Below are 26,381 nucleotides of genomic sequence, written 5' to 3' on the forward strand. Positions count from 1 at the left end.
ACAGAAGAGTAGCCCTAGGTGTATTTTACTTCTTAACCACTGGGGGGAGGCCGTCCACCACAAATCAGCAGCTGGGAAGGATTCATCAAAGCATATTCCCCAGTTGAAAAACCTTTTTTCATTTCATTTTCTATCTTAAAAATGTGAAAAGTACCTGGTTTTCTATTCACTCCCCTTCTGTTCCCCAATATCCACGAATGCAAAGAAAACTCTTTACATAAGTTCACGGAACAGAATAATCGTTTAGGTCCTGCCCCAAACTGTGGAGTGCTTCAGAGGTTTCACAGCACATTCCTGTGCATTGACTTAACGTGGTAGGGAGGATAAGAATTATGATGTCCTTGTCCCACTTTACGTAGCAAGGAGATTAGAGCTTTGCCTGTGTTCATATATGTGTAGTGGAAGAGTCTGGACCCCTCCTTCAGTGCACTGTTATTAATATCATGCTACAGAAATCCTCTCCCACCCCCAAATTCTGCTTCTATTTGATTAAGCCATCTTCATTGTCTAGAGATGATAGGAGATGGGGTGGGTCCCCTAGTGCTGTCACCTTTGAAAAGGAAGTGGCCCCCATTCTCGAGCCTGTAACGTAGGCCGGTCAGATTCTCCCCGGAGTGGCCTGGATGAGAACAGTGGGTGGATGTGATCCTCCGTGGGGAGGGTGAGCGGTGGTGTCTGAGAGTTTGATGTGCCTCAATTAGACCTTTGTGGTGGATCAAAGAAAAGAACTGACCTGTAATCTAGCACACTTGTTTGTTCACACTTGTAACCTACGGCAGAGCAGACAGTGAAGTAGGAAGAAAATGTAGGTTATGATTTGAAATCAGAGGGATGGAACTGATGACAGTCCACAGGCTAATTGGGCATGTGGGCTAAAGTCAAAGTTTAGACAAGCATTTTTTACTTAGATGGTGTTTAAAAATGGTTTCCAGTATTTAAAAATCAGGGGAGCTATCTCACACACACACACACACACACACACACACACACACACACACACTCCGTGGGCCTTTTTTTGGCCCCGCCGCATGGCGTGTGGGATCTTAGTTTCCTGACTAGGGATCAAACCCAAGCCCCCTGCATTGGAAGCACAGAGTCTTAACCACTGGACCAACAGGGAAGTCTCTCTCTCTCTCTCTCTCTCTCTCTTTTTTTAATCTCAAAGGAACACTGGGGTCATACTTTCCTACTGGCGAGAATGGAATTGAGCTGATGGGGCGTGGGCTCCCCATTGTCCCTCTTTTTGCAACCGTCAGTTTCATTTCTTTTTATTAGTTTCCTGGCCTCCAGAGGCAGCTGACTTTGGAACCCCGAATTAAAGCCATTCTCTTTTCTTGTCCTCCATTCTCTCATTCCTGCCCCCAAGAAAATAGTCTCATAATTAGCATTTGCTTTGTAGCTGTGCTTACCTTACAACATCAAGCAGACCTGTTTTCTGAACTGACATTTTCTATAGTAACAGAGAAACACAAAGCCCAGGGGTGATAGCCAGTTTCCTTTAGATGCATACTTGAAGTCTGGAATAACCACATGGACACTGGGTAGGTGCTTTTCAAGCCTGCCTTTCAACTTTGGGATTCCCAGCTGTGGGAGAGCAAGTCATGCCTTGTATGGAAAGTTCTTTCTTCTGTTGAGTCCAAATTTGCTTTCCACTCTCAGCCGTTTTGTGATCCTTCTTCTGCCTGTTGAGGTTCCACAGACAAGTCTTAAAGCCAGAGTGTGTGAGAACCAGAGAGAACTTTTGGGGTCATTGTATTCACATTCTTATCGGGCAGTTGCCCTGATGTGCATCCACATGGCCTTGCTTACCGTGTTTCCTCCGGGGGTTGATTTATGCTCACTGGACAGCTTTTTCCTTTGGCCTGACCTGCTCATTATTATTTCAGTATGTCCACTAAAGTGAATGCATTTAGGCTAAATTCTGTTTCTTTTTTTGTTGTTGCTCTTAGGATTATGTATATCACGTAGTGAGTGCGATCTGTGAATGGACAGTGGCCTTTGGTTTTATTTTCTACTTTCTAACATTCATCTACGATTTCCAGGTAGGTATTTATCAATACAAATGTTATAAGTTATGATGCGGATTAGTAGAAATCCATAGAACATTTCTTGCATTTAACATAAGAGCACTATCTTTTTACCCTTATGTGTTTGAAAAAATATGTAAGTATTGTGCAATTTAGTGTATTCCCAAAGGAAAGCATCTTGAATAGCTCTCCTAAACAAGGAAACGTTCATCTGTCCTCTGCCATTTGATGCTTATAGTCATAGATCCTGGTTATTTTTTTTTCAAAGAGGTCTCACAAGTTCCAAATAACAGGAAATATGTCTTTTCTTAAAAATAAAAGTGTGTTGTTGAAAAATGTTCTCAAGGCAGAGAGAAGATGGGACCTTGTCAGATTTGGCAACAGGGAAAATCTTACATTTTGAAACAAGTGAATTACTAGCTAAAAGGTTAGAGAGAAGGCCAAGAAAACTCTTGAGGACCCAACTCGAGCTCAGTACAAACCATAGTGAGATCATCTCTGAGGGGGTGCAAAGCTGTTGGGAGTTTCAGAGCTGGCACTGGAATTGTTTACCTTCTTTTAAACCTTTTTTATTTTTTTAAAAATAGAGTGTCACCCTAAGGATATCCACAGAAATCAATGGTGATGTTTGAAGGAAGGAGAATTCAATCTCACTCAAGGAAAGTGGCAGACAATTTCTAGAAGTGGTACAGAGGATAGACAGGGTTTTAACGCTGCCCTGCGTGGAATTCATCTGCAGCACATCCAGGACTTAAATTTCTTTAAGAATTCCCAATAGTTGTACTATTTCCAAAGGTATGTTTTCCTAGAGAATGTAGAGCATTTATGACATTGTAGCAATGTTTTTATAATTTTCTAAGTAGACACTTTTTTATATTAACTAATTCATTACAGAAAAGATAAGGTGTTCCAGAAAATGGAGACCTCTTATTTTTTGTACAGATTCTGTTTTGTTTCTTTGTCTGTAAGAGATTTATAGAAATACACTAAAGGAGGAATTCATTAAAAAGTAAAATCAGGGAATATTCATTTTAAAATTTCATTTTTAGAGAATGCACTGTATAATTTTATATCTCAAGAGCATCTATAAAATTCAATTTATAATGATCATTAAGATTTCGTTAATAAACTAACACTAAGAGACTATGATTTTTAGATGAACCAAGCAAAATGCTTCTGTTGAAAGGCCTTAATACCACTATGCACATTAACTCAGTGACCACGGAAGACCACGGTTTTGAAATTCTGTCCCCCCCACAGGCCTCTCTGCTCACAGAGACCAAGCTTCTACCCTTGCTGCTAACTGGCAGTCCGTAGTGATGTAACTCCAGGTAGGACTGATTTAGCAAGGCAGCTTAGAAATCAAAAGCCTTCTAACAACAGAGTGAAATGCAGGTGAACAACTAACAGGAAAAACTCACTGGATTCCGGACTGTTGTCTTTACCAGATGAGCGGGGAGAGGGGAGTGTGTCTCAGGGAATATCCAAGTAAGGCAGGATTATGGGAAGGAGACTTTTGCTTAATACTAAACCTCTGCAAAAGCCAGTCTGCAAACAGCATTGCAGATTCCACTTATAAAACTACCCTTTATTGTTACTGGCATAACTTGACATACAGTCTGACTCAGAAGCTGCAACTAACACCTTGCATTCATTTTACGCCAGTCAACGTGCTGATGGGAGCGCAGGTCTGAGAGAGGAGAAAGGGGAGCAGGGTGTGTGATGGAGTTTGTTTGCTCCTCTTCTTAATGCCTATGGCTGGATGTTTGCACACTTTACAAAATGTGAAGCAGGTCCTTTGCTCAGCAAGACCTGCACATGGTGCCACTTTTCACCCAAATCAAAAATGACAAATGAAAAGCAGGTCATTCCAGAGGAAGAAGTGGGTCTTGAAATAGGAAGGCTTAGGTTTAGAAGTTGAAGAGAAGGAACTCTTCTTCAGGAACCCTCCAGACCATAAACCCATGTCTGGCCAAGTGGGTCCAGACCTTGAGGGCATATGCCAAGGGCAGAGCAGCCCGCCTGGATAGCTGTGGAGGAAGGAGTGAGACTCAGGGGTGGTCAGCCACTTCTGCAAGGTCACACTCTATTTCCCCTAAAGGTTCAGTGGTGAGAGCCTCAGACCCGCTGCTGGGTTAGTGGTAACTTGTTATAATGCTGTGGCTCTCTGTGTAACACTGGAACTGAAATACTGGTTAAAGCTATGTTCTGCAGAAGCAGAGGAATGCCACTGACCTTTACCGTGGAACCTGCAGTAGAATGAATCCAGAGCTGGGTCTCCCTTGGAACAGACTTTTGTTATCAGCCCTTCTGGATGCATTGTCATTCATTTCTATATCTCTGTGCAAGATTTAGATTGGGAGCTCCTTGAGGGCAGAGTCTGTGCCTTAATCTTTGTCTTTGTAACTCCAGCATTTACCAGGCTGCCTCCTGGTACACAGTAGGTGCTTAATAAATAAATACTCACTGGATGCATGAATGAAGGAATGAGCAAATGAAGGCATGGCTAGGGATATTTGTAGTGCTGCATAATGAGATTTACTCTGGTTTACTAATTAAGTGCTTAAATAGTCTGTGTCACCTTGTAATATTGACTGTTCTGCTCTGTGTGCTGTAAACGTTTCAGTTGTTTGGGCTTCTCCATTCTATGATGACTTTCTTCATCCTGGACAGTTACCACAGAAATTGTTAAATGGGCTAGACAAAATGGTACACCTGGCTTGGCAAACTGAGAAGGCCAAAAATCACTCCAGACAATCACGTTCTGCTGATTCCATGAAATCTCTAAAGCTGATCTTACCCGTATTCTGGTATTACTTCTAGTTTCCATGAACTTGCATTTCCTTGGACCTCATGGCTAAAGGAGTAAAATAAAATGAAATATTTCTTTATTTTAGTAGTTTGTGTCTCTGTTAAATTACAATTGTGTCGACTGGGTGCTACCATGAAGTATATTTATCCGGGAAAGGATTCTAGCTCCACTTGGACTCTATAAAGGTAGAGTTTAAACCTTATGTGTTTTTTTTTTTTTTTTTTTTTTTTTTTGCGGTACGTGGGCCTCTCACTGTTGTGGCCTCTCCCGTTGTGGAGCACAGGCTCTGGACGCGCAGGCTCAGCGGCCATGGCTCACGGGCCCAGCCGCTCCGCGGCATGTGGGATCTTCGCGTACCGGGGCACGAACCCGTGTCCCCTGCATCGGCAGGCGGACTCTCAACCACTGCGCCACCAGGGAAGCCCACCTTATGTATTCTTAATTCATGTAGATTTGCATGTGGGCAGGATGGCTCATCTTTGTAGAGATTCTTGAATAGTAGTATCAGAAGTTTGCACCAGAAATCCAACTCAAATTTGTTGAAGGAAAAAGGGGCATCTATTGCTTCAAGTAATGAGAAGTCCGGGGGTAGAGCTGGCTATAGGGATGGCTGGATCCACAAGTGCCACCAGGACTCCATCTGTTCTCTCCTTCTCTCAGCTCTGCTTTTCTCTCTGTTGGCATCATTCTCAGGCAGGCTTTCCCCTGGTGGGAGTGAGATGGCTTCTAGAAGACCCAGGCTACAAACTGTCCAGTGGAATGAGAGGGCTTCCTAAAAGTTCCAACCAAAGCTCTCCAATTGAAACTCACTGTCTCTGATTGGCTGCCTTGGGTCACATGCCCATCCTGTAGCCCAGGGAGGCGTGATGATGCTCTGATTGGTCAGACCAGCATCACATGTCCACCTCTGGAGCATTGAGGGGTCCACACCGCCCAAACTACTGGGCTGATGGTGCGGGAAAGCTGTTTCTCAGAAGAAAGGGATGATAAATGGATCTTGCACAGACAAAAAGCTGCAGATTCCACTATGAAATTAAAGTCTTCCCTGACCCCACAGGTCAGAAAAGCCAACCCAACTTGATTCAGAGCAAACCAAATTTTACCTGCTGCCAATCTTTTCAGGTAAAAATAAGATAAGTAAATGTAAGCCAGGTAGGTAATAATGTACCTTCCGTTAACTTCAAAGTTATGTTTATACTTCTCCAAGCTTCTCGTGTTCTTATTTAACCTCTGTGAGATTGGTCAGGCAGTTAATTGTCACATGCTTCAAATGAGGAAACTGAGGCAAAGAAAAAGAGGTTCAGTGACCTGTAAGTGGTTCTACCACCGGATGGCAACAGATTCCTGTCTGGGACTCTTGTTTTCTAATCCAGTGCATCTTTTTTTTTTTTTTTTTCTCCCCAAACATTAACAGAGGATTCCACAGAAATTGTATTTCATAAACCAAATTAAGTACATCAGTGTTGTGCTGTGTTTGGGTTTCCTAACATCCCTTACATGTGGCATGGTCCCATGTTCCCAGTTTTTACTCATTTGGAGACACACTGGTCTGGTATTTGGGCCTGGAATGAGGAAGGGGGAGTGGGAGGAAGATAAGTGGTCTCCATTCTCTCCCATTCCTTGATTCTGGCAAGCCTGGAGGCCCAGCCGTCTCCCCACACACATACTCTTGGTCTGGCTCTGAATACCCTGCATTCCCAAGGCCAGAATGTCATGCATCTGCATCTTGTCTGTTGCACAAGAGAGCAACCACAGCCTCAAGCCCTGGAGGAGAAGCTTCTGACGCTCCTGGGTCACCCCCAGCAGATTCATCTTCTGAAACGAAGGGCAGCGGTATGCCAAACTCACACTGGGGGGGGGGGGTGACCTCCAAAATCAATGCTTGGAAAATGCTGAAGGGGCTACCAGCCATCTGCACTGTGGTTTGGGTCAGGGTGCCATGAGATAGATGATGCCTAGTGAGCCTGCAGCCTAGGTAGTCCCTCAGTGATGAGCAAAGCCCTCCATCCCCAGAGCCGGCTCTACCTCTGGACTCTTCGGTTACATGAATCTCTTTTTAACTTCGGTAAACTTGAGCTGGATTTCCCATGCTTATTCCTATAAGAGCCCTGACTTAATACAAATACCCAAGAGTTCTCCTAATATGCAAATACAGCAAACTGCTGTTATCTGGACTCACTGTGCTGGGGTGGAAAGATAATTTCTAGATAACAGGTGATTCAACTGTTCCCACTCACAGCCCTTACTCTCTGAACCATGTTTTCTTTTTTTTAAAATCTCGAATCAGTAATATATTGATGTGATTCAAAAATCAAAACGATATAAAAAGGTACTCTGTGAAAAGCCTTTGTACTTTCCTCTACCCACACTTAATTCACCGCTCTTCTGGCAGATAGCCCCTTTTAATGAAAATACAAGCAGAAACACACATTTAAGAACATTTCCCTTTTAATTTCTATCCCAAATGTAGCATATCTTGCAAACAGTTTTGAGCCTGCCTTTTCTGACTAAGCAATGTATCTCAGAGATGTTTCCTTATCAACACACAGAGAGCTTCTTTGGGTTTTTTTGTTCTGTTTTACACTTGTACAGTATTCTATGTGCCATCCTTTATTTAACAAGTCCCCTGTTTGATGACCAATCATGTGGTTTCCAAGCTTTGCAATTATAAGTGAGTGACCTAGTACATACAGCATTTCACACAGGTGCAAGGAAATCTGTGGGAGAAATTCCCGTGAGTGGGAATGCTGGGACCAACGGGAACTGCAATCTGTGATGTGACAAATACTATCTTCTTGCCTTTGGAACCTTATCACATGAGTGTTTTTTGTTGGAAAATCTTTCCAGCTATTTCACCCTTCCATCTAAACTGGGGATGCTGATTTTAAGTTCACCTTTTCTTGGCAACTCATTCATTCATCATGTGGATTCTGCAGTACATGGTGTGGGACAGAAGCCAGCTGATGGTGTCACTGTTTACAAAGCCCTCTTCACTCTTTTATTTAAGCCCCTAGGGCAGGGAGGGTGAGGCTGTTTGCTCCCCTCTCTGCGGACAGCAGAACGCCACTGTCTTTTACCTCCTCCCAACTGATGCCCACTCTCCTTTTCATGGTCAAGAGTGTCTCCATCTCACTTGGGTTTTTCATTGTGATCTTGCACTTTTGTCTCTGCCTCTTCTAATCTCATCCCTTTTCTATCCACTTTCTCTTTTGGGATCTCTTTGAAGGGCTGCCACTTCACTTATACTTCCTTATCTTCTGAGAACATTTTGCTTTTATAGACATCAATCATCAGCCACAATATTCCCTTTCCTCTTTCTGGCAAACTGAACCATTACAGAACCAGGGAGAATCCACAAGCCTTTTGGTCCTCCCTGACCTTGTAGCTTGGTGGTCAGTGTGGAATGACCCAATGAGTGGGGGACACCAGCGATGCAGGGGCGAGAGAGAGAGAGAGAGAGGGAGAGAAAGAGAGAGAGGGAGAGAGGGATTGATTCTCCAGCTTTGAGAAATTTAACTTACTTAGAAATAATAGGCTTTAATTGATGGACCTACCTTGATACATCATTACATCATAGTCTGTAGTATCCATTAGGGTTCACTCTTGGTGTGGTGCACATTCCATGAGTTTTGACAAATGTAGCATGGCATGTAGCTGCTATTGTAGTATCATACAGAATAGTTTCACTGTCCACAAAATCCTTTTGTCATTTTGAAAAAGACAAAGTTGGGACTACCTGTGGAGAGACAGCATAAAGTTTTCTCAGTACCAGCTATTCAGGGACTTTTGTTTAACCACCAAGAACATTTCTTTACTTGCTTGCATTATGACTCAGTTCCTGTTAATATTGACTGAGCATCCAACCACAACGAAGATACTGTGAGAAGGGGACAGGGAGTAGGTAGTGGGAACATGATAGAGAGAGGGCTCCTGTGCCACACCAATCTTTGGTGGGAGTTTGAGATTAGCTCTCCCACAGCCATGCATGACCCTTGAAGGGGAGCACCGAAATGGCTAAGGATGCCATGGGGCAGTGAGGCTGGGGGCTGGGGGCCTTTCAGTATGATTAAGGCCCTGGTAGCTGTGAGGTGTGGTTTCTTAGGACTCTGAACTCTTAGTATCTTTTGCTTCTGATTGGTGCAGTAAGATGGACTTGGGGTTAGAAACATCTGCTCTCTACTTGCCAAGGAGGCAATCATGGTGGGGTGCAGAGACCACTTAGGCTTCCCCCAGGCTGAGTAACAGAAGTCCTCAGTGCTCACACTTGTCAGACGGATGGGCTTGGCATCCTACCTCCAGCAGGTGATGTGGTTGGAGGATGTAGAGTTCTCTGAGCCTCCAGCGGAAGCAGAAGGGTCTCCGGGCTCGGGGTCCCAGGTTCCAGCTCTCTTGCTCATCAGGCTAATGTTAGCACAAGTGATAGGAATGCCTGGAAGACAAAATTCACCTTCTTGAACAATCCTGTTGCTTAGGGTCAGCCCAGAGAAGCACATTCCGGGTGCCACCCAAGATATCTGATTTAGGGTGAAGAGTGATGTAGTTAGAGCTGGCCAGCAATTTGACAGCTGCTAACATAACCTTTAACACGTGTATTAAAATGAATACTGAGCTTAGTTCAGTCTGTCATTTCCTCTTAATACTTGAAAAGCCAGAGTTTTGTTTGAAAGTTCCCTCAAAAGGCTCTAGCGGGTGAATTTATTCTTCCGCTTGACCACACTTGGAACTCTGAAGTCAGAACCACCTTGAAACTGAAACCAGGAAAATCCCTGGTCTCTCTGGCCGAGAGAAGCAAAGGTATGCTCTGAGGTTTATTAAATAATTACCCAGTTGCTGACATGTTGTAGGGGAGGGAAGAGCCAAGGTGCTGGCAAGTATGAATAGACGACATTAGTGAGGATCTTGTGTCATCGGGCTTATAAATGAGGTAGAACATTTTGGTGTTCCCTGACCTTTGGCTCAAACCGGGGGATGTGTTCTTTTGAGAAGACTCAGTTAACTAGGCCTTGGTGTGCTCTGTCGTTGTTTTGACTGTCTGAAAGACCACAGTCAGCTGTGAGCCAATTAATGCTGAAGATACTCAAAAGTCGTTGGCTGTTGGGAGCAGATGCAGCAGTGACTTGAAGAGAAGAAAATGAGAAGTGGGGCTTCCCTGGTGGCACAGTGGTTAAGGATCCACCTGCCAATGCAGGTGACACGGATTCGAGCCCTGGTCCGGGAAGATCCCACATGCCACGCAGCAACTAAGCCCTTGTGCCACAATTACTGAGCCTGCGCTCTAGAGCCCGCAAGCCACAACTACTGAGCCCACGTGCCACAACTACTGAAGTCCGTGTGCCCTAGAGCCCTCGCACTGTAACTACTGAGTCCATGCCATGTGTTCTAGGGCCCGTGTGCCACAACTACTGAGCCTGCATGCTGCAACTACTGACGCCCATGTGCCTAGAGCCTGTGACCCGCAACAAGAGAAGCCACCGCAATGAGAAGCCCACGCACCTCAACAAAGAGTAGCCCCCGCTCGCCACAACTAGAGAAAGCCCACACGCAGCAAGGAAGACCCAATGTAGCCAAAAAAAGAAAGTGAGAAGTGAGGAAAAAAACCCGGAATTAATTGGCCATTTCGACTTCCCATCTGCAGCTGGTGTGAATGGCAGATGAGGGCAGGTTTCCTAATAAATGGCTCTGAGACTAACTCAGTTCAGAGGTTCAGGGAGGGAGGATGATAACTTCCTTCAATACTCCCCAGACTTCAACCATTTGTGTGTCTCCTTTGCAATTTTTGTCATCCTCTTACTGCAATTTACTGAATATTTTTCACTGGCTCACTTTTTAACTATTTTTATTTTAAAAAGAAACTTCTCCCGTTGCTTCTCCTCCTGGACTGCCTGGTTTGGTGAATGGTGTTACCATTCCCTGGGTCACCCAGGGCAGAAACACTCTGCTCCCCAACCCCACCTCATGTTCTATTAACTTTATCTCCTATGTACTGGGTTAAAAGATAATTATCATCCAAACCAGGGCATTCTGGGGAATGAAAGGGACATTATTAATAAGTGAACCAGAAGGAAACTGGGTTTGTCGGAGGCAAATGGGGATATGTGGTTAACCATCTACATGGCCTTGAAACCTCTTCCTCCTCCCCATTCCCACCATCACTACCTTATTTATTCATAATTATTTGCCTTCATAATTATTTGCCTGGACTAGTGCAGTAGCTCACTATCGTTTCCTTAATTTCATTCTAGGTCCTTTCCAACACATCTTACACACTGCACATACACATTTGATACAACAGCCTCTTAAAATCCTTCAGTGGCTCCCCATAACTTCAGGATAAATTTCAAATTCCTTAGTATGGCTTACCAGGCTCTTCACAGATCTGTTCCTTTTTATCCTTCCAGCCTGTGAGCTCATTTATTTATTCATTCATTCAACATTTATTGAGAGTTACTCTGGGTTGGCACCGTGCTAGTCTCTGGAATATAACCATAAATAAGATGGGTTTCTGCCCTCAAGGTATTTATAGTGGAGTGGAGAAACAGCCAAGGAAACACTGGAGTTAAAAAAAAATAAGACAAATAACATGCTCTGGTGAAGCACTGCCCTCTCTGACCTCATGGCTCAAAGTGTGTTCCAGGGACCTGGAAGCTTGATAGAAACTCAGAATCTTAGGGCCCCAACCCAGACTCACTAAATCCAAATCTGCATTTTAGTAAGACGCTTAGGTGGTTCGAGTTAACATTAGTTTGCAAAGCCTGGTCTGTGGGACTGTGCTAGTTGAAGAGCTTGGTTCAGTTCCCTAGGGATGGTCATGCCTGGAGGGAGACTTGGAGGAGGAGATAGAGTTTGCTAAATGAAGGCAAGGTGGGAAAAGGGATTCACCTGTGCTGTGGAACAGAGGCAAGAGAGCTTATGCTGTTTGGTGGGAATTACAAGTTTTTCAGTATCTGGGGACATGGGTTTCAGGTGGGAGCCTCACCTAACTCAGAGATACCTTATTCAAGGAGAAAAAATGATCAACCTCAGCACCTTCATTTCTTCTTTGAGCCCATCTGGAAAGGATGATTTAGAACGAATACTTTAATTCATAGAGACAGACAGTAGAATAGGAGTGACCAGGAGCTGGAGGGAGGGGAGAATGGGGAGTTACTGTTTAATGGGTACAGAGTATATGTTTTGAGATGATGAAAAAGTTCTGGAAATGGATAGTGGTGGTGGTTACACAACATTGTGAATGTGCTTAATGCCACTAAAACCGTATGCTTCAAAATGGTGAAAGTGGCAAATTCTTATGTTATATATATTTTATCACAATTCTAAAAAAAAGGAATCTTTGACTTTGGAGTCAAAGACTTGGTTTTCAAGTTCCAGCTTTGATGCCCCAGCAAGTCAGGTAACTTCATGGAACCTCAGTGTCTTCATCTGTAAAATGGGAATAACCATCATACCTGCCTCATAGTCTTGTCATGAAGATTCACTGGAGCAATGCCCGTAAAGCACCTGGGAGCTCGCTGGGTTTTCCTTATGCCCATTAAATATTTAAAAGCATGTTCTTATCCTTAGCACAATGTCTGGCACAGCTAGCCCTTGGCATCACAGTTATTTTTACCCCTTCCACTTCCTCTTTGAGGTAGCAGTGGTTTTCAACTCTTAGCTGCACATTAGAATCACCTGTAGAGTTTTGTAAACAGCCTTTTGCCTGGAGCAACTAAATGAATTTCAGGAATAGAGCAGAAGCATCATTATTCCAGGTGATTCCAATGTGTGGCCAAGGCTGAGAACTGTACTATAGCAGTGGTCCACAAGCGTTAGTGTGTATCAGAATCACCTGGAGGGCTTGTCAAAACAATTCTTGGGTCCCCGCCCCATCCCCCTCCACCCCGAGTTTCAAGTTTAGTAGATACAGAACAGCCTTTCACTTTATTCCATCATCTATGTGGTGGCCCTTTCTTTTTGTTTGCAGTCTACCCACTACTTAACCTCTTCCAGACCCATTACTCAACTGAACTTTTTCTTGAAAACACTTGCCAATAGTCTTCTTCATGCCAATGCTCTCCATATTCTCCAACTGTGGCCTTAGACACAATTCACCATGTCTCAAAATTCTCCTCCTTTGAATTCAGGGCCACTACTCTGGGTCATGTTTTCCTTATTTCTCTTTCCTTCTCCCTCCCCCACTTGGAAGTACGGATTCCCATGTGGGACTCCCATGACCATATTCTGGAATTCCTTTATTTATCCCTTAAAAAGATCACAGTCTTAGAAGTGAGACAGACATGGGTTCATATCTTGTACCTGGACAATTTACTCAAACTCTGAGCCTCATTTTCCTTACTGGTGATGATAATAGTGCCCCTGTAAATAATACATCCCTGACACATAACACCCAACTATTATAGGGTTTCGCCTTTAAGAACATGGTAAAATCTTGACCTTGAAGAGAACTCCAGGAGTGGTGGGACTAACCCATAGGATGCAGAGGGCAGAGCCAGGGATATCAAAAACACAGTGTGGAAGAATAAAGCCAGGATTTACCAAGGGGCAAGGAAATGGGCCCAACCAAGGATTTTCCAGGAACGCCTGGGCAGACAGAGAGGTGAGAGATGGGATCTTAGAAAAGGAACTGACCATGAGATTCCCTGTGACTACATTAAAATGTGAGCCTATGGGCTGGTCCATGCACAGGATGGGGGTTGTTAATAGTGCTATCACGAGCTATGAAATGGCCCCAGAGGACGCCCACAAGGGGATTTCAACCCCAGCAGTGTGGAATTCAGTCCCTTTGGCAAGAAACAAAGTGATAAAGGACCTGTTACAGTTTGCACCATTTATTACTGTCGTGTGCAAAACATGATTCGGGGCATTACACAGAGCTCTTGTTACCACCAGATGAGGTCTCTGAGTGCTGTTTCCCGTTGATGATGTTATTCAGCAGGACGGCTCACATGTTGAAATTTGAAACTCCTTGGGTGAAGAATGCCTCTGCAGGCTGTACCAGATGTTGCTTGTGTAGCTCCCCAAGCCCAGAAAGATGAGTTAATCCTTGAAGGAAATTATTCTGAACTTGCATCAAACTCAGAGGCTTTGATCCAACAGGCCATGGCAATAAAACGCAAGGCTATCAGAAGAGCTGTGGGTGGTAGTCCTGTCTCTGAGAAGGGAACAGGGCCACTGGCCCCCGGCTGCATTCCAGATGCAGACAGCCAGGAGCAGAGGCCTCACTTAGTGTGATGTTGTGAAAATTCTGCACTTTAAACACGTGTAGTGGGACTTCCCTGGTGGCGCAGTGGTTAAGAATCTGCCTGCCAATGCAGGGGACATGGGTTTGATCCCTGGTCCGGGAAGATCCCACATGCCGCGGAGCAACTAAGCCCGTGTGCCACAACTACTGAGCCTGTGCTCTAGAGCCCGTGAGCCACAACTACTGAGCCCGCGGGCCACAACTACTGAAGCCCGCGTGCCTAGAGCCCATGCTCCGCAACAAGAGAAGCCACTGCAATGAGAAGCCCACGCACTGCAATGAAGAGTAGCCCCCGCTTGCCGCTACTAGAGAAAGCCCGTGCGCAACAACGAAGACCCAGCACAGCCAAAAATAAATAAATAAATAAATTTATAAATGAAATCATATACTCTTTAAAAAAAACCCAAAAAACACATGTATTCATAAACGAAAACTTCCTCACCCTTTAAAGACCCTGCAGAAGTACCACCCTCTCCAAGATGCTTCTCTGGAAGGTTCCAGGCCTCACTGACCCCACTCACTTTCCTTTACCTTCATTATCCATAGCACGCAGCTTGCCCCTTGATGATTCTCCAAATACAGTCTTCTGCCTTCAGTTATGTGGTAAGTTTCCAGAGGTCCTAAACCAAGTCTAGTTTATATTTCTTTGTATCTCTGAATGCCTAGCACTCTAAGAGGCATCGTGGTCATCGTTTCATCCTTAGAATCCAGCATAGTACCTGGCACATAGCAGACACTCAGTAAATGAATAAGTGCTTATTAAATGAATGGAATTGTTTGTTGATAGCGTAGCTGAACTGGCATGAAAAAACAAATAAGGGAAGGTGGAACAGGCACCTCTTGTGTTGTTGGCCCAGCACTTCACCCCCTCTCTTCCATAAGTTTCCTCTTTCTTCGCCCCATCTTTACGGTTCCCACAGGAGCTGCCATGTTGTTTCATGACTCTTTGGAGTTATCTGACTTGAACTACTTGAATGAGTCCTTCCCGGGGATTTTTCAACTTGGAACCAGAGAGAATGTTAAGATAATTTCTTTCTAGTGCCCAAAGCTATGTAGATATACTGGTACATCTGAGAGCTGTTGGCCCCCCTGTTTTTCACCACATGGAGAAAGGTGATGGCTAGCTAGAAGGAAGAATGAAACTAAGGAAGCGAGTGAATGAAGGCACAGAGACAAGAAGAATAAAAGAGAAACCTGATGGTCTTGGAGTTCTGTTTCAGTGGTTCCTGTGCCCCAGGCACATTCCTGTCTTTTGGTTTCACAGATGTCACATTATCCCTTACTATAGTCCCTTCTTTTGCTTAAATGAGCTTGAGTTAGGTCTCTGTCACTTGTAACCATACAAGTCTCAACTAATACAGAAGTGCCTGCTTCTTGGTAGATACTCCATAAAAAAGAATGGATGAATAAAATCTCATTATGTCACGTTATGAAGTTTTGCAAATGGGGTATTTCAAAACTTCCCATCCTTATTTGTGGTTTTAATAAACCCATCTTTGATATCCCTCCCAGAGCTAGCACAGTTCTGAATAGAGGGAAGGCACATGGTATACATGCAAGCTGCAATTTCTGATAGGTTGATTCTTCATTTTTCATTTTCAGTGACTTTTTATCTGTGTGTGCATTTGCCGAGAATCAGATGCTTGGGGCTGCAATGCCATCTGTACGTGATGGAAGACATTTGTAAGGACTTTTTAAAGTGCACGTAGAGTAATGGGCTCTGAACAGCAGTTGGGGACTAAATATGAAAACATGAAAGGATATGGTCTTCATGAGCAAGGATGATGGAAAAGAGCTTTTTTTTTGGCTGCGAGGGGTCTTCGTTGCTGTGCGCAGCTTTCTCTAGTTGTGGCAAGCGGGGGCTACTCTTCCTTGCAGTACCTGGGCTTCTCATTGCAGTGGCTTCTCTTGTTGTGGAGCACAGACTCTAGGCGTGCGGGCTTCAGTAGTTGTGGATTGCAGGCTCAGTAGTTGTGGCTCACAGGCTCTAGAGCACAGGCTCAGTAGTTGTGGCACACGGGCTTAGTTGCTCTGCGGCATGTGGGATCTTCCCAGACCAGGGATCAAACCCGTGTCCCCTGCATTGGCAGGTGGATTCTTAACCACTGCGCCACCAGGGAGGTCCCGGAAAAGAGCCTTTGAACAGCTCCATGATAGACAAGATGGTGCTAGAGACTTACTGGTATCCACATTTTCTGAACTTCAAATCCAGGCACATGGCCCAATGCATAAGAGGGAATTTGTGGGAACAGTGGGAGAACTTATTGGATGTTGCGTCACCAGCTCCGCATCTCTGGTTACCGTATTTGTAGAGCTAATCTTTAGCATCAAACCCTTCTTTAGACAGACTGGTCTACTTATTGCCACACAAATAGGCCATATGGATTTTATATTTGGCACACTTGCTCACAAAATCCCTGGTGCCAGATACCTCTCCCTCCCTTACTTCATCTCCTTCTATTCACATCAAACTCATCCTCCAAGGTCCAGCTATCTTATCTTCTCCAGAAATGACTGTTCTATCTAATCTGTCACATCTGGAATTTCATCATTCATTTTAAGAATGTTAAGTATGTGTGGTATAACTTCATTCATACTCCTCATTCCCATGAAAAACATCACTAATTGATATTGGTGCTCTTTCTCTCCAAGGCTGGCAAGAACTTCAGAATTCTTCTCCACATAGCACTTGAGGCAGCCACTGAAGGCTCACGGCAAGTGACATGAGACCTAGTTGCTATCTCTGTTCCTTTCCCTTATATTGTTATTTGAAGTTTCTGAGTGTGCTTGTCTTCTATCACCAACTGGGCTATTAAGTCCTTGAGGGCAGGGACAATAAAAGTAACAATAATAGCATCATAATAATATCAATAATCATAATAAGGAAAACAATAATAATAGCAGCAGCAGCAAATATTTATTAAACACATGTGCTGGCACTGTACTAACCATTTTACATGTACAGTTGGCCCTCTGTATCCGGATTCCACATTCGCAGATTCAACCAACCACAGATTTCAATCTGGTTGGCTGAAATCTGCACAGATGTGGAACCCTGGGTATGGAGTATTTATTTTATATAAGGTACTTGAGCATCTGCAGATTTTGGTATCTGTTGGGGATGGGTGGGTGGTGGAACCAATCCCACGTGGATACCAAGGGGCAACTGTGTTTTCTAATTTAGTCCTCAACACAATCCTGTGGAGAAGGGATTAGTCAGGTTTTTTTTTTTTTTTGCGGTACGCGGGCCCCTCACTGTTGTGGTCTCTCCCGTTGCGGAGCACAGGCTCCGGACGTGCAGGCTCAGTGGCCATGGCTCACGGGCCCAGCCGCTCCGCGGCATGTGGGACCTTCCCGGACCGGGGCACGAACCCGTGTCCCCTGCATCGGCAGGCAGACTCTCAACCACTGCGCCACCAGGGAAGCCCAGTCAGGTTTTATAGATAGGGATTCTGAGTCTTTTATTTATTTTACAAATTGAGTTTTTAAAATAAAAATTTTATATATTTTAGGTGTACGACATGATGATTTTTTTTGTTTTGGCCGCACCACGAGGCATGTGGGATCTTAGTTCCCTGACCAGGGATCGAACCCGTGCCCCCTGCAGTAGAAGTGCAGAGTCTTGACCACTGGTTGCTAGGGGAAGTCCCACGACAAGATGATTTGATACACATATACGTAGTGTATGCAGTAATCATACACTGCAATTAAGCGAATTAACATATCTTCTCCCATAGTTAACTTTTTTAGTTACTGTTTTGGTGAGAGCACTGAAATTACTCTTAGCAGATTTCCAGTAATCACTATGGTATTCTTAACCACATCATGCTGTACATTAGATCTCCAGACTTATTCATCCTCCATAAGTGCAACTTTGTATCCTTTGACCAACATCACCCCATTTCCCCCACCTTCCCACCCCTGGTAACCATCATTCTATTCTTTACTTCTATATATTCAACTTTCTTAGATTCCACATATAAGTGAGATCATGCAGTTTTATTTCTGTGCCTGGCTTATTTCAGTTAGCATAATGTCTTCCAGGCTCATCTATGTTGTTTCACATGGCAAGATCTCCTTCTTTTTTTTTAAAGCTGAATAAAATTTCATTATATATATATATATATGTGTATATATATATATATATATATATATACATACACATACATACACACCACAATTTTTTAATCTGCTTATCTGTCAATGGACACTTAAGTTGTTTCCATATCTTGAGTTTAAAGATGATAAGTAACTTGTCCAAATGTACACAGCCAGAATGTGGCAGAACCAGAACCTGACCTCCAAACCTTTGCTCTTACCCAATGTGCTATATCATGTTGAATCTTCCAAGTACCAGAAAACCGTGTGCATCGTATTTGCTGAATATACATTTTTTATAAAAAAATAAGGTTCTTCACAAGAGACAGCAAAATTGAATCGAAAACACCAGAAGCAAATTCTCCTCCCCAAAGAGTTGGAGCATACTTGAAAGGGGTCTACTTCACTTTCCCAATATCCTTGGCTGAAGGCAATGCCATTTCCCATTCCACAGGTAAACACGCTTTGTGGAAATAGGAATACTAAGAATTGACTCTGGGGAGGAGGTAGGCTCTCTGGTGAAGAAGCAGCTCTGGGAGCTGGGAGCCTCCTGACAGATCCTCACGGCGGCCCTACTAACTACCACAAAGCCACTGGCACCTCCCTGGGACTATTTCCAAATCTGTAGAATGATTCATTTGAACTCAATTAGCACTTTCGCAAAGTGTTCCCTGAAATATTAGCCCTACAAGAAATTCATATATAACGTGGTTCTTGTCAAATGTTATCGGGAAATTGCATTTCCCCTTGGGAGACACACAATCCATATTAAAGGATCTGAGAAGACCAGCAGGAAAGAACCTGCTTATCTAATATTTAATTAATGTTTATTTAACCCAGTGTCTCCTAACCCATTTTGGTTTCACATAATAACTGCTAATATCTCTCAGAGCTAATACCCACACTTAGGTTAAAAAACAATTGGCTACATACTTTCTAAAGATCCTTCCTAACATTCTCTAAGTCTCAGAAATAATAATGTAACTTGACTATAAACTGTCTTTCAGTGAATTAAATGTGGAAGCATAGTTTCAAAATTTTGAGATTTCTTTGTCAGAAAAGTTTCGAGGGTGTTAAGATGACTTACCCAGGTTTAGCCGTTCATGCTGCCCTGTGAGTTTCCTGAAGGGGACAATAGGGGGCACTAGTGGACTGCAGTGACAGCCACACCATCCATAAATAGCAAGAAGGAGCAACCATAGTTGTAGCAACCAGAGCTGTTCCTTTTCCAGCCGAATGGAAAGCTACTGAGAGCCAACTCTTCTCCCTTTTGGGTCTCTCTCCCTCTCTTTCCTTTGGAGAAAAAATTGGGAATGAATTAGGATAGCTAACACTGTACATTTGCCCTTTACCTTTATACATAGAAAAGCATATAAACCAACTCTTTTCAACTGCTTGTGGTTGGTTGTGTTCACTTTGGGGCAACTACATTTGACAGTGGAATTTCTTATTGGAGTAAATGTAGAGTCTGTGAGTTGAAAAAGTAATTCTTCTTTCCTTCACCAATTCTCTCATTTTACATAAGTTAAAAAAAAATTGTACAGGTGAAGAAAAGAACAAACTTCATTAGCATATAACAAGTTTTTTTCAATTAATATTTCTTTTTCTCTAAACTTTGGGTGTAAGACTTACACAGTAAGCCTTTTTAATGATGTGGCAGGCTGTAAGAGGCTTGGAGGCAAAAGGGTTGTACATAACTTTTAACTTTTTCTCACTTATCCCCTCTTTGTCATTTTCCTGTGAAGTAGGACAAAGCAGGCAGGCCTCCCTGTCCAGGTCAAACACAAGGGATTGGAGTGACCGTTTCTAAGTTGATATTGTCACGTTTCCCTACAACTTCCCTCATTGTTAACTACACCCTCGTGCCCACGCTGCCCCTACACAGAACCCGCCGCTTAGGAAAGAAACTTTCCATAGGCTTACACAATTTTTTCCTCAAGAGAAAAGTGTAAATAAGATTCAGGAGTGTAGCCCACAGAAACTAACAGAGGATAGAGAAATCACTTTCCATCGATAGAAATTCTCTACATTCCGGCTCAGAGGAACTCGGAGCTTGGAGAGTCCTCAGCTTTCACCTGATTTCATCCTTTGGTTGTGTGCACGAGGGGACCAGAATGCCCAGGCCCTGCAGGGAGGTGTGCCAGCCTGGCCGCTGCCTGAGCATCCTCCCATTCCCTTGTGCTGGACCCCAAGCCCTTAGGTTCCAGGCAAGGTGCACAAGCAAAAGCCACACCCCTCCCTGATTCTACACACTGCGTGGAGCATCTTATTTTTGACCATCCCGTTCTTTTTCTAATATAAATTTATTTATTTATTTTTGGCTGCGTTGGGTCTTTGTTGCTGTGCGCGGGCTTTCTCTAGTTGCGGCGAGCGGGGGCTACTCTTTCGTTGCGGCGTGCAGTCTTCTCATTGTGGTGGCTTCTCTTGTTGCAGAGCACGGGCTCTAGGCACATGGGCTTCAGTAGTTGTGGCACGCGGGCTCAGTAGCTGCAGCACGTGGGCTCTAGAGCGCAGGTTCAGTAGTTGTGGCGCATGGGCTTAGTTGCTCCGCGGCATGTGGGATCTTCCCGGACCAGGGCTCGAACCCATGTCACCTGCATTGGCAGGCGGATTCTTAACCACTGAGCCACCAGGGAAGCCCTATACTACTACTTTCTGTTCTCAATTCTTGTTTTCTGCTACAACGACATTCAATCCATATCCTCTACGTGTGAAAGATTTTTTCCTATACTTGCTTCAAATTTGCACAGATAACTATATTCCACAACCACATTTGTGCCTGCCTTTCACAGTCATTATAGCAAGCAAGCTTTTCCTAGCGTCTAACTTAACCCCGCCGCCCCCCCCACCCCCGCCCCCAGATGCAATGGGAGCCACCTGCCCTGCCCTCAGGGAACATGGAAAATGGCTACAACATTCCAGTGAGCAGCAGCTCCCCCAGTCCTGGTTCCAAGTTGCTTCTGTTAAAAGAATTGTCAATTCAAAACACATGCACTGTCATGAAGCCTCACTCCCATCCCAGACGCTCAACTCTGGGCCCCTTTTAGGGTGAGCCTGAAATATCACTCAGAATCAGGGCTTTTTGTCCAGACTGCAACCAGGATGGGGATGGATCAAGGCTTTTCTTCCACCCCCATTCCTGAGGCGAGCCCTGATCGGACCCCTTTTTTCAAAGTATAGTCTAGGGCTAACATTTTATGGGATCAAATACACGTCCTATTCACATTTGAGCTGTCGGCGACCAGAAAACAAAATTTCTTACATGGGGAATTTGGGCACCCTTTTTGATTCTTTACAAACAGAAAAATCTAGCCTGGGAATCCCTTTGCAAAAAATGTATCTGCATCAGGCATCTAAAAAAGAGGATGCATAGCAGTACAACAACTTGCATTTAGGAGCAAGTGAAGGTTTTCAGAAAATGTATGGAATTTGGAAGTGAAAAACCTGCATGTGAATCCTATCACAGACCCTTACTAGCTATGTGATTTGGGGCATGTTAACCTAACCTCTCTAACCTTGCATTCTCTTCTCTGTGGAATGAAAGTAATTATACATAACTCATACATACATAATGCACAGTTCATACATAACTGTTGAAAAGATTCCTGCAAAGTAATCCATAAAATTTTAAAAGATATTATTATTAACACTATTGGTATTGCTGCTGCACTAAAAAAGCCTACCTCTGATTTGAGAGAACAACCTTCAATCTTACTCCCTTAGGGCACACTTTTATTCTGGGTGTTTACCCTGTGTCAGGCCTTACATGTTTTAAGCTTCACATATATTATTAGCTCATTCCTAACAACAATCCAAGAAGGTAGATGCTGTCTTTAGCATCTACCTTTTATAGTTGAGGCCAAAAAGTGAAGCAATATACCTGTGGCTATCAGCTAATAAGTGATTGAACTTAGGCAGTGTATTTCCAGAATCCATCCTCCTAAGCACCGTATCAGTAAAGACTCACTTTGGAGTATGTAATAGAAACTCAAAATAACACTGATTTAAATTAAATAGAGGTGTACTTCCCTTTTATGTAAAAGCACAGAGGTTGGTAGTTCAGGACTGAAGCAGAGGCTCTGTGCCGTACAGTGCTCAGGGTCCCAGAACTCCTAACATGTTGTCTCATTCCCAACATCTAAAACAGATGCTAGAGCTTCAGTTGCTACCTCTGCTTTCCAAGCAGCAGGATGGAGGAAGGTGTAGGATAGAACAGGGATAAAACACATGCCAGTTGTTTATTGTGGACTGTTCCTGGGTGTGGCCATACGACATTTCTGCTTACAACCCATTGATCATAATAGCAAGAGGGCTAGGAAATATCATCATTATTCTGGGTGGTTTTGTGACCCGTTGAAACTGGAGTGTTTGATTACTGAAAGAAGGGGAGAGGCAGTCAAGGGCTAGTGGATGTATGTATGGAAGAGGAGTGGGAGATGGAGCTGGAGAGGTGGGCAGGGGCTGGGTGATGAGAACTTACCAAGACCCTACAATTCACCCCTCTAATCTTTGGGTTCATCTCCCATTTTAGCAGGTGCCAAGGGAAGGCAAGGATGTCCCTTGAAAACCACCAGTTATGGCCATTGACTGGACCTCTGAAGCCTTGTAATAGGCATTCCCAGAATACAATGCAAGTGTTCACCTTGGTGGTGGACTTGAGGCTGGTTCCTGTATGAGACCCATTAACTCATTAGGTTAAAACGGGGATAGGTGGCTTCTGATTCATGTCTCCAAAGAGTCCAGAAGGAGGAGGTGGGGTGGGAGGACACCAGGACAGACTATAGGCACTGAGTGGCCTTTGGCCGGCTTCTCTGATCCTCCAGAGAGAACCTAGATGCCACATGCTGGAAAGTGACTTCATGGTTTCTGAAGACATTTCCCATATGCTGTTTCTCCGAGAACACATAATGAGACGGTGGTAGGGTGTGTCTGCTCCTTATTTTGCCAATGAGGAAAGGAAGTCAGAGTCTCCCTGCGATATTCAGTAGGATGAGGTGAGATCTTAGAATCTGTTTTTTCACAAGAGTGCCAGGTGATTCTTAGGTTCAAGTAACTCTGAGAAACATCACACTCAGGGTGCTGAGTGATACTGGAGGGTCACGTCTCGGGAGGGTGGCAGATGAATCAGGAGACCATAAACTCCACGATTACTTTCAGGTGTGTCTTTCATCATTACTGCTGCATCTTTAGCTGGCACATTGTAGGTACTCAATAAATATTTGATGAAAGGATGAATGAAGACAAGGTTAGGTATGGAGACTTCTTGCATACTACTTCCCCCCAGTGTCCTGGAGTAATCCTAGAATAAGCTCACATTTTTACATGCTTAGTGCTGACAAGGCAGGAAATACATACTATTGAAACCTCCATTTAGAGACAGTAACCGAAGTTAAATGACTTGCCCAAGGTTACACAGATAGTAAGTACTAGAACCAGCATTCAGACTCAGGCTCGTAAATATCATACTCTCTTGTTTCTCTCATAGAGAATAACTATTCCATGTCAGTAGATTTACTGTAGCTCAGACCATTTCCCACGAAACAGAAAAAGTCTATTCTGTAGATATTTAATGTAACAGCTAACCTAATACACAGATGTGCGTCCTGTCACTCGACACCAATGTTATAGAAAAGGTCCACTCAGCTTCATAGCCTATTTGCTCATATTGAAGTGCCAAACTAGATTGCTGGAGAGGAACGTATATTGACCTTGAATGTTTACTTTACTCATGAACACACATCTGTTTTTGTTAATGGGGATGAGGGCAATCAGAGTGAGCTCTCAGAAGCAGACATTCTTGAGTGGAATTCTCTCCCAGTCTGTGAAGTTTTATCATCCCTCAGGCTAGAGAGCAGGTTGTCAGTTTAGACAGTGGCCTGTTGAACCCAGAAGCTTCTGGACTCTTCTGTTCTTTCAAAAGAGGCCTTGTTTCTTCAGGGCCCTTAGCTGAAGTTGAATCTTAAAGGAGATGTGAGATTTTGTAGAGTAACTACATCAAAAGGACCCCAAGCAGACTTGGAACAGTAAAACGGCTCTGTGGGGGTCCCATCTAAAAACTCCTCTCTTTTCCAGCAACGAATTCAAAGTACAGGAGCTGACCTTTCTGATCTGCCTTCTCAGGGTCCCTTCCCCCTCACTGCTCCTTTGCCAACTTTTGTATCCACTGCCTCAGCTCTAGCATGTGTGGGGGAGGGGAGGTTGCCCATATTGGGAATGGTTTTCATTTCCTTCCTTCACTGGCATTCCTTTATAGAAGACATAACACACAGATTGCACAGGCAAATGTTGCCTTGTAACGTGTCTGGCATTAGCAGCCTTCGTGTGTTTTCTTGCAAGTTCTCCATTTGTCTTAGATGCAGGGCAGCTGGCCCTTATACTGACCCCTATGCCACTGGCACGTAGGCTGATGGGTAGTCCGTTAGTGGGTTTTATGGGGACTTGGCTTTTTCACTCAGCTGCCTTACCTAAAAGAAGGTTGGAAGACAGGACTATACGCTCCTTAGAGGCAAGCAATGTGACTGGGTTTGGGATCCACCCCACCACCCCAAGTGATGAGAACAGTTGACTGACTGAAGCTATATCCCCTGACATTTGGTAGAAAGTGCAGCTTTTTCAAAGAGCAGAGTATGAAAAAACAGTGGAGCTGGGAGGTGTGAATACAGAGGGTCTTGGTAGTAAGTCTGTTCATGAAGCAGTATTCATAGTCTGATTTTGTATTTCTTTTCTAACTCAATAAAAATGTGATTTTTTTCTTGGTTACAGAAGAAATATGATGACTTATGGTTCAATAATTCCATGTGTGATTTCTTAGACTCTTGACATTTATATCACGCTCCGAATAGTTACACTGCTTGTCTTCTGAGACATCTGCTCATTCCACTGGGAAAAGCATTTTGCAGTACATGTAACCTCTGGTCATCCCAGCCACCTCCCTTCCCCTCCCATCCCCCACATGCCACATTTAAGCTTTCTCAAATGATAACTTTGCCAAATCAAGGGAACTAGAGGTCTGCATCTTGCCTTCCTGTGGTGCTGACAGAACATGATATTGGGCAAACAACAAGTGGTTACAAATTTGAGCAGGAGGGGCCCTGCACCGACTCTAATGCCCTCGAGGTAGATGGACCTGAATAAGACATGTCTAAGTGTGAGAACTGGACACTACTTCAAGGCCGTGGGAACCCAGATGGACTTATCTAAGAGAGGGAAAGGAAACTGGGAAAGATATCTGGTATCGAGCTTCTGGCCAATTTAGTCCTGTGGGGCACTCAGGCTGGATTTAATTCAATATAGAAAAATAAGGAAATACTATCATATACACTCTGAGTGTTATGTAAGAATTTTTAACTGTTAACAATATTTGAAAGAAAAAGTCAACCTCAATTTGCAAAGAAATTAAAATTTAAATGAGATTTTTTTCCCCTGTTAGATGAGTAAAGATGCTTTTAAAAGCTCACACTCGATGGTGAGTAAGGGTGCAGTGAAATGAGAACACTTACATACTTTCATTAGATATATAAATTGGTGCAATCCTTTTGTCTCATAATTTGGTAATTATTAAGAGGTTTAAATTTTGACCCAGTAATTCTTCTTCCACCAATTGATTATAATTAAATAATCAGAAACGTGGATAAATATTTATACACAAAGATATTCATGGTAGTGTTGTTTATAGTTGTAGTAAATGTGATGTAACACATTGGGTAGCAGTGCGATTCTAACAATAAGAAAATGGTTAAATAAATGACGGCACATCCTTATGATTTAATATCGAGGTAGTCATTTAGACTTTAAAAAAAATATCATGGCTCCCTCCCAGATGAAATTAGATGTAGATGTGTGTATAAGCCAGCTCTTGCTGCATATCAAACTGCCCCAAAATTTAGTGGCTTAAGACAACACTCGAAATCTGTGGATTGGCTAAACAGTTCTGGTCTGGGCTGGCTGGAGCTGGATGGTTGAGAATGGCCTTGCTTACATATCTGGGATGGCTGTAATAGCTGGGACAGCATGGTCTCTCTCTCCACATGGTCTGTCGCCCTCTAGGTCAATCTTGGGCTGTTCTAAAAGCACTAGGAGAGATCAAGCCCTAACGCACAAGCATATTTTAAGCCTCTGCTCATGTTACATTTGCTAATGTATTATTAGCTAAAGTAAGTCACATGGCTAAGCCCAGAGTCAAGGGGTGGAGAAACAGACTCAATTC

General features: G+C 43.7%; 1 protein-coding gene and 2 long non-coding RNA genes across 4 annotated transcripts in view; 1 reads left to right on the forward strand and 2 right to left on the reverse strand.

Annotated features, from left to right (window-relative positions):
- The window catches only part of DRAM1 (DNA damage regulated autophagy modulator 1), an 86,822-nt gene that overhangs the window by 39,005 nt on the left and 21,436 nt on the right, over positions 1-26,381 (forward strand). The window contains exons 6-7 of one of the 2 annotated variants that reach the window (XM_004269461.4): positions 1,950-2,042; positions 2,615-4,918. In XM_004269461.4, coding sequence (XP_004269509.1) covers positions 1,950-2,042; positions 2,615-2,659 — 138 coding nt within the window. In that variant the 3' untranslated portion in view covers positions 2,660-4,918. Of the gene's footprint in view, positions 1-1,949; positions 2,043-2,614; positions 4,919-26,381 lie in introns of those variants that run through there. The other variant, XM_033427620.2, reaches the window with a different exon arrangement.
- The window catches only part of LOC125960514 (uncharacterized), a 234,738-nt gene that overhangs the window by 15,963 nt on the left and 192,394 nt on the right, over positions 1-26,381 (reverse strand). The gene's annotated exons all lie outside the window — the stretch shown is intronic.
- LOC117201145 (uncharacterized) overlaps positions 5,710-26,381 on the reverse strand; it is a 66,487-nt gene continuing 45,815 nt past the window's right edge. The window contains exons 4-7 of the long non-coding RNA XR_007470249.1: positions 19,263-19,468; positions 9,133-9,268; positions 8,394-8,575; positions 5,710-6,118 (exon numbers count right to left, since the gene is read on the reverse strand). This is a non-coding gene — a long non-coding RNA (uncharacterized LOC117201145). The remainder of the gene's footprint in view (positions 6,119-8,393; positions 8,576-9,132; positions 9,269-19,262; positions 19,469-26,381) is intronic.

The sequence above is a fragment of the Orcinus orca genome, chromosome 11 (genome assembly GCF_937001465.1).
Source record: "Orcinus orca chromosome 11, mOrcOrc1.1, whole genome shotgun sequence".
NCBI lineage: Eukaryota > Metazoa > Chordata > Mammalia > Artiodactyla > Delphinidae > Orcinus > Orcinus orca.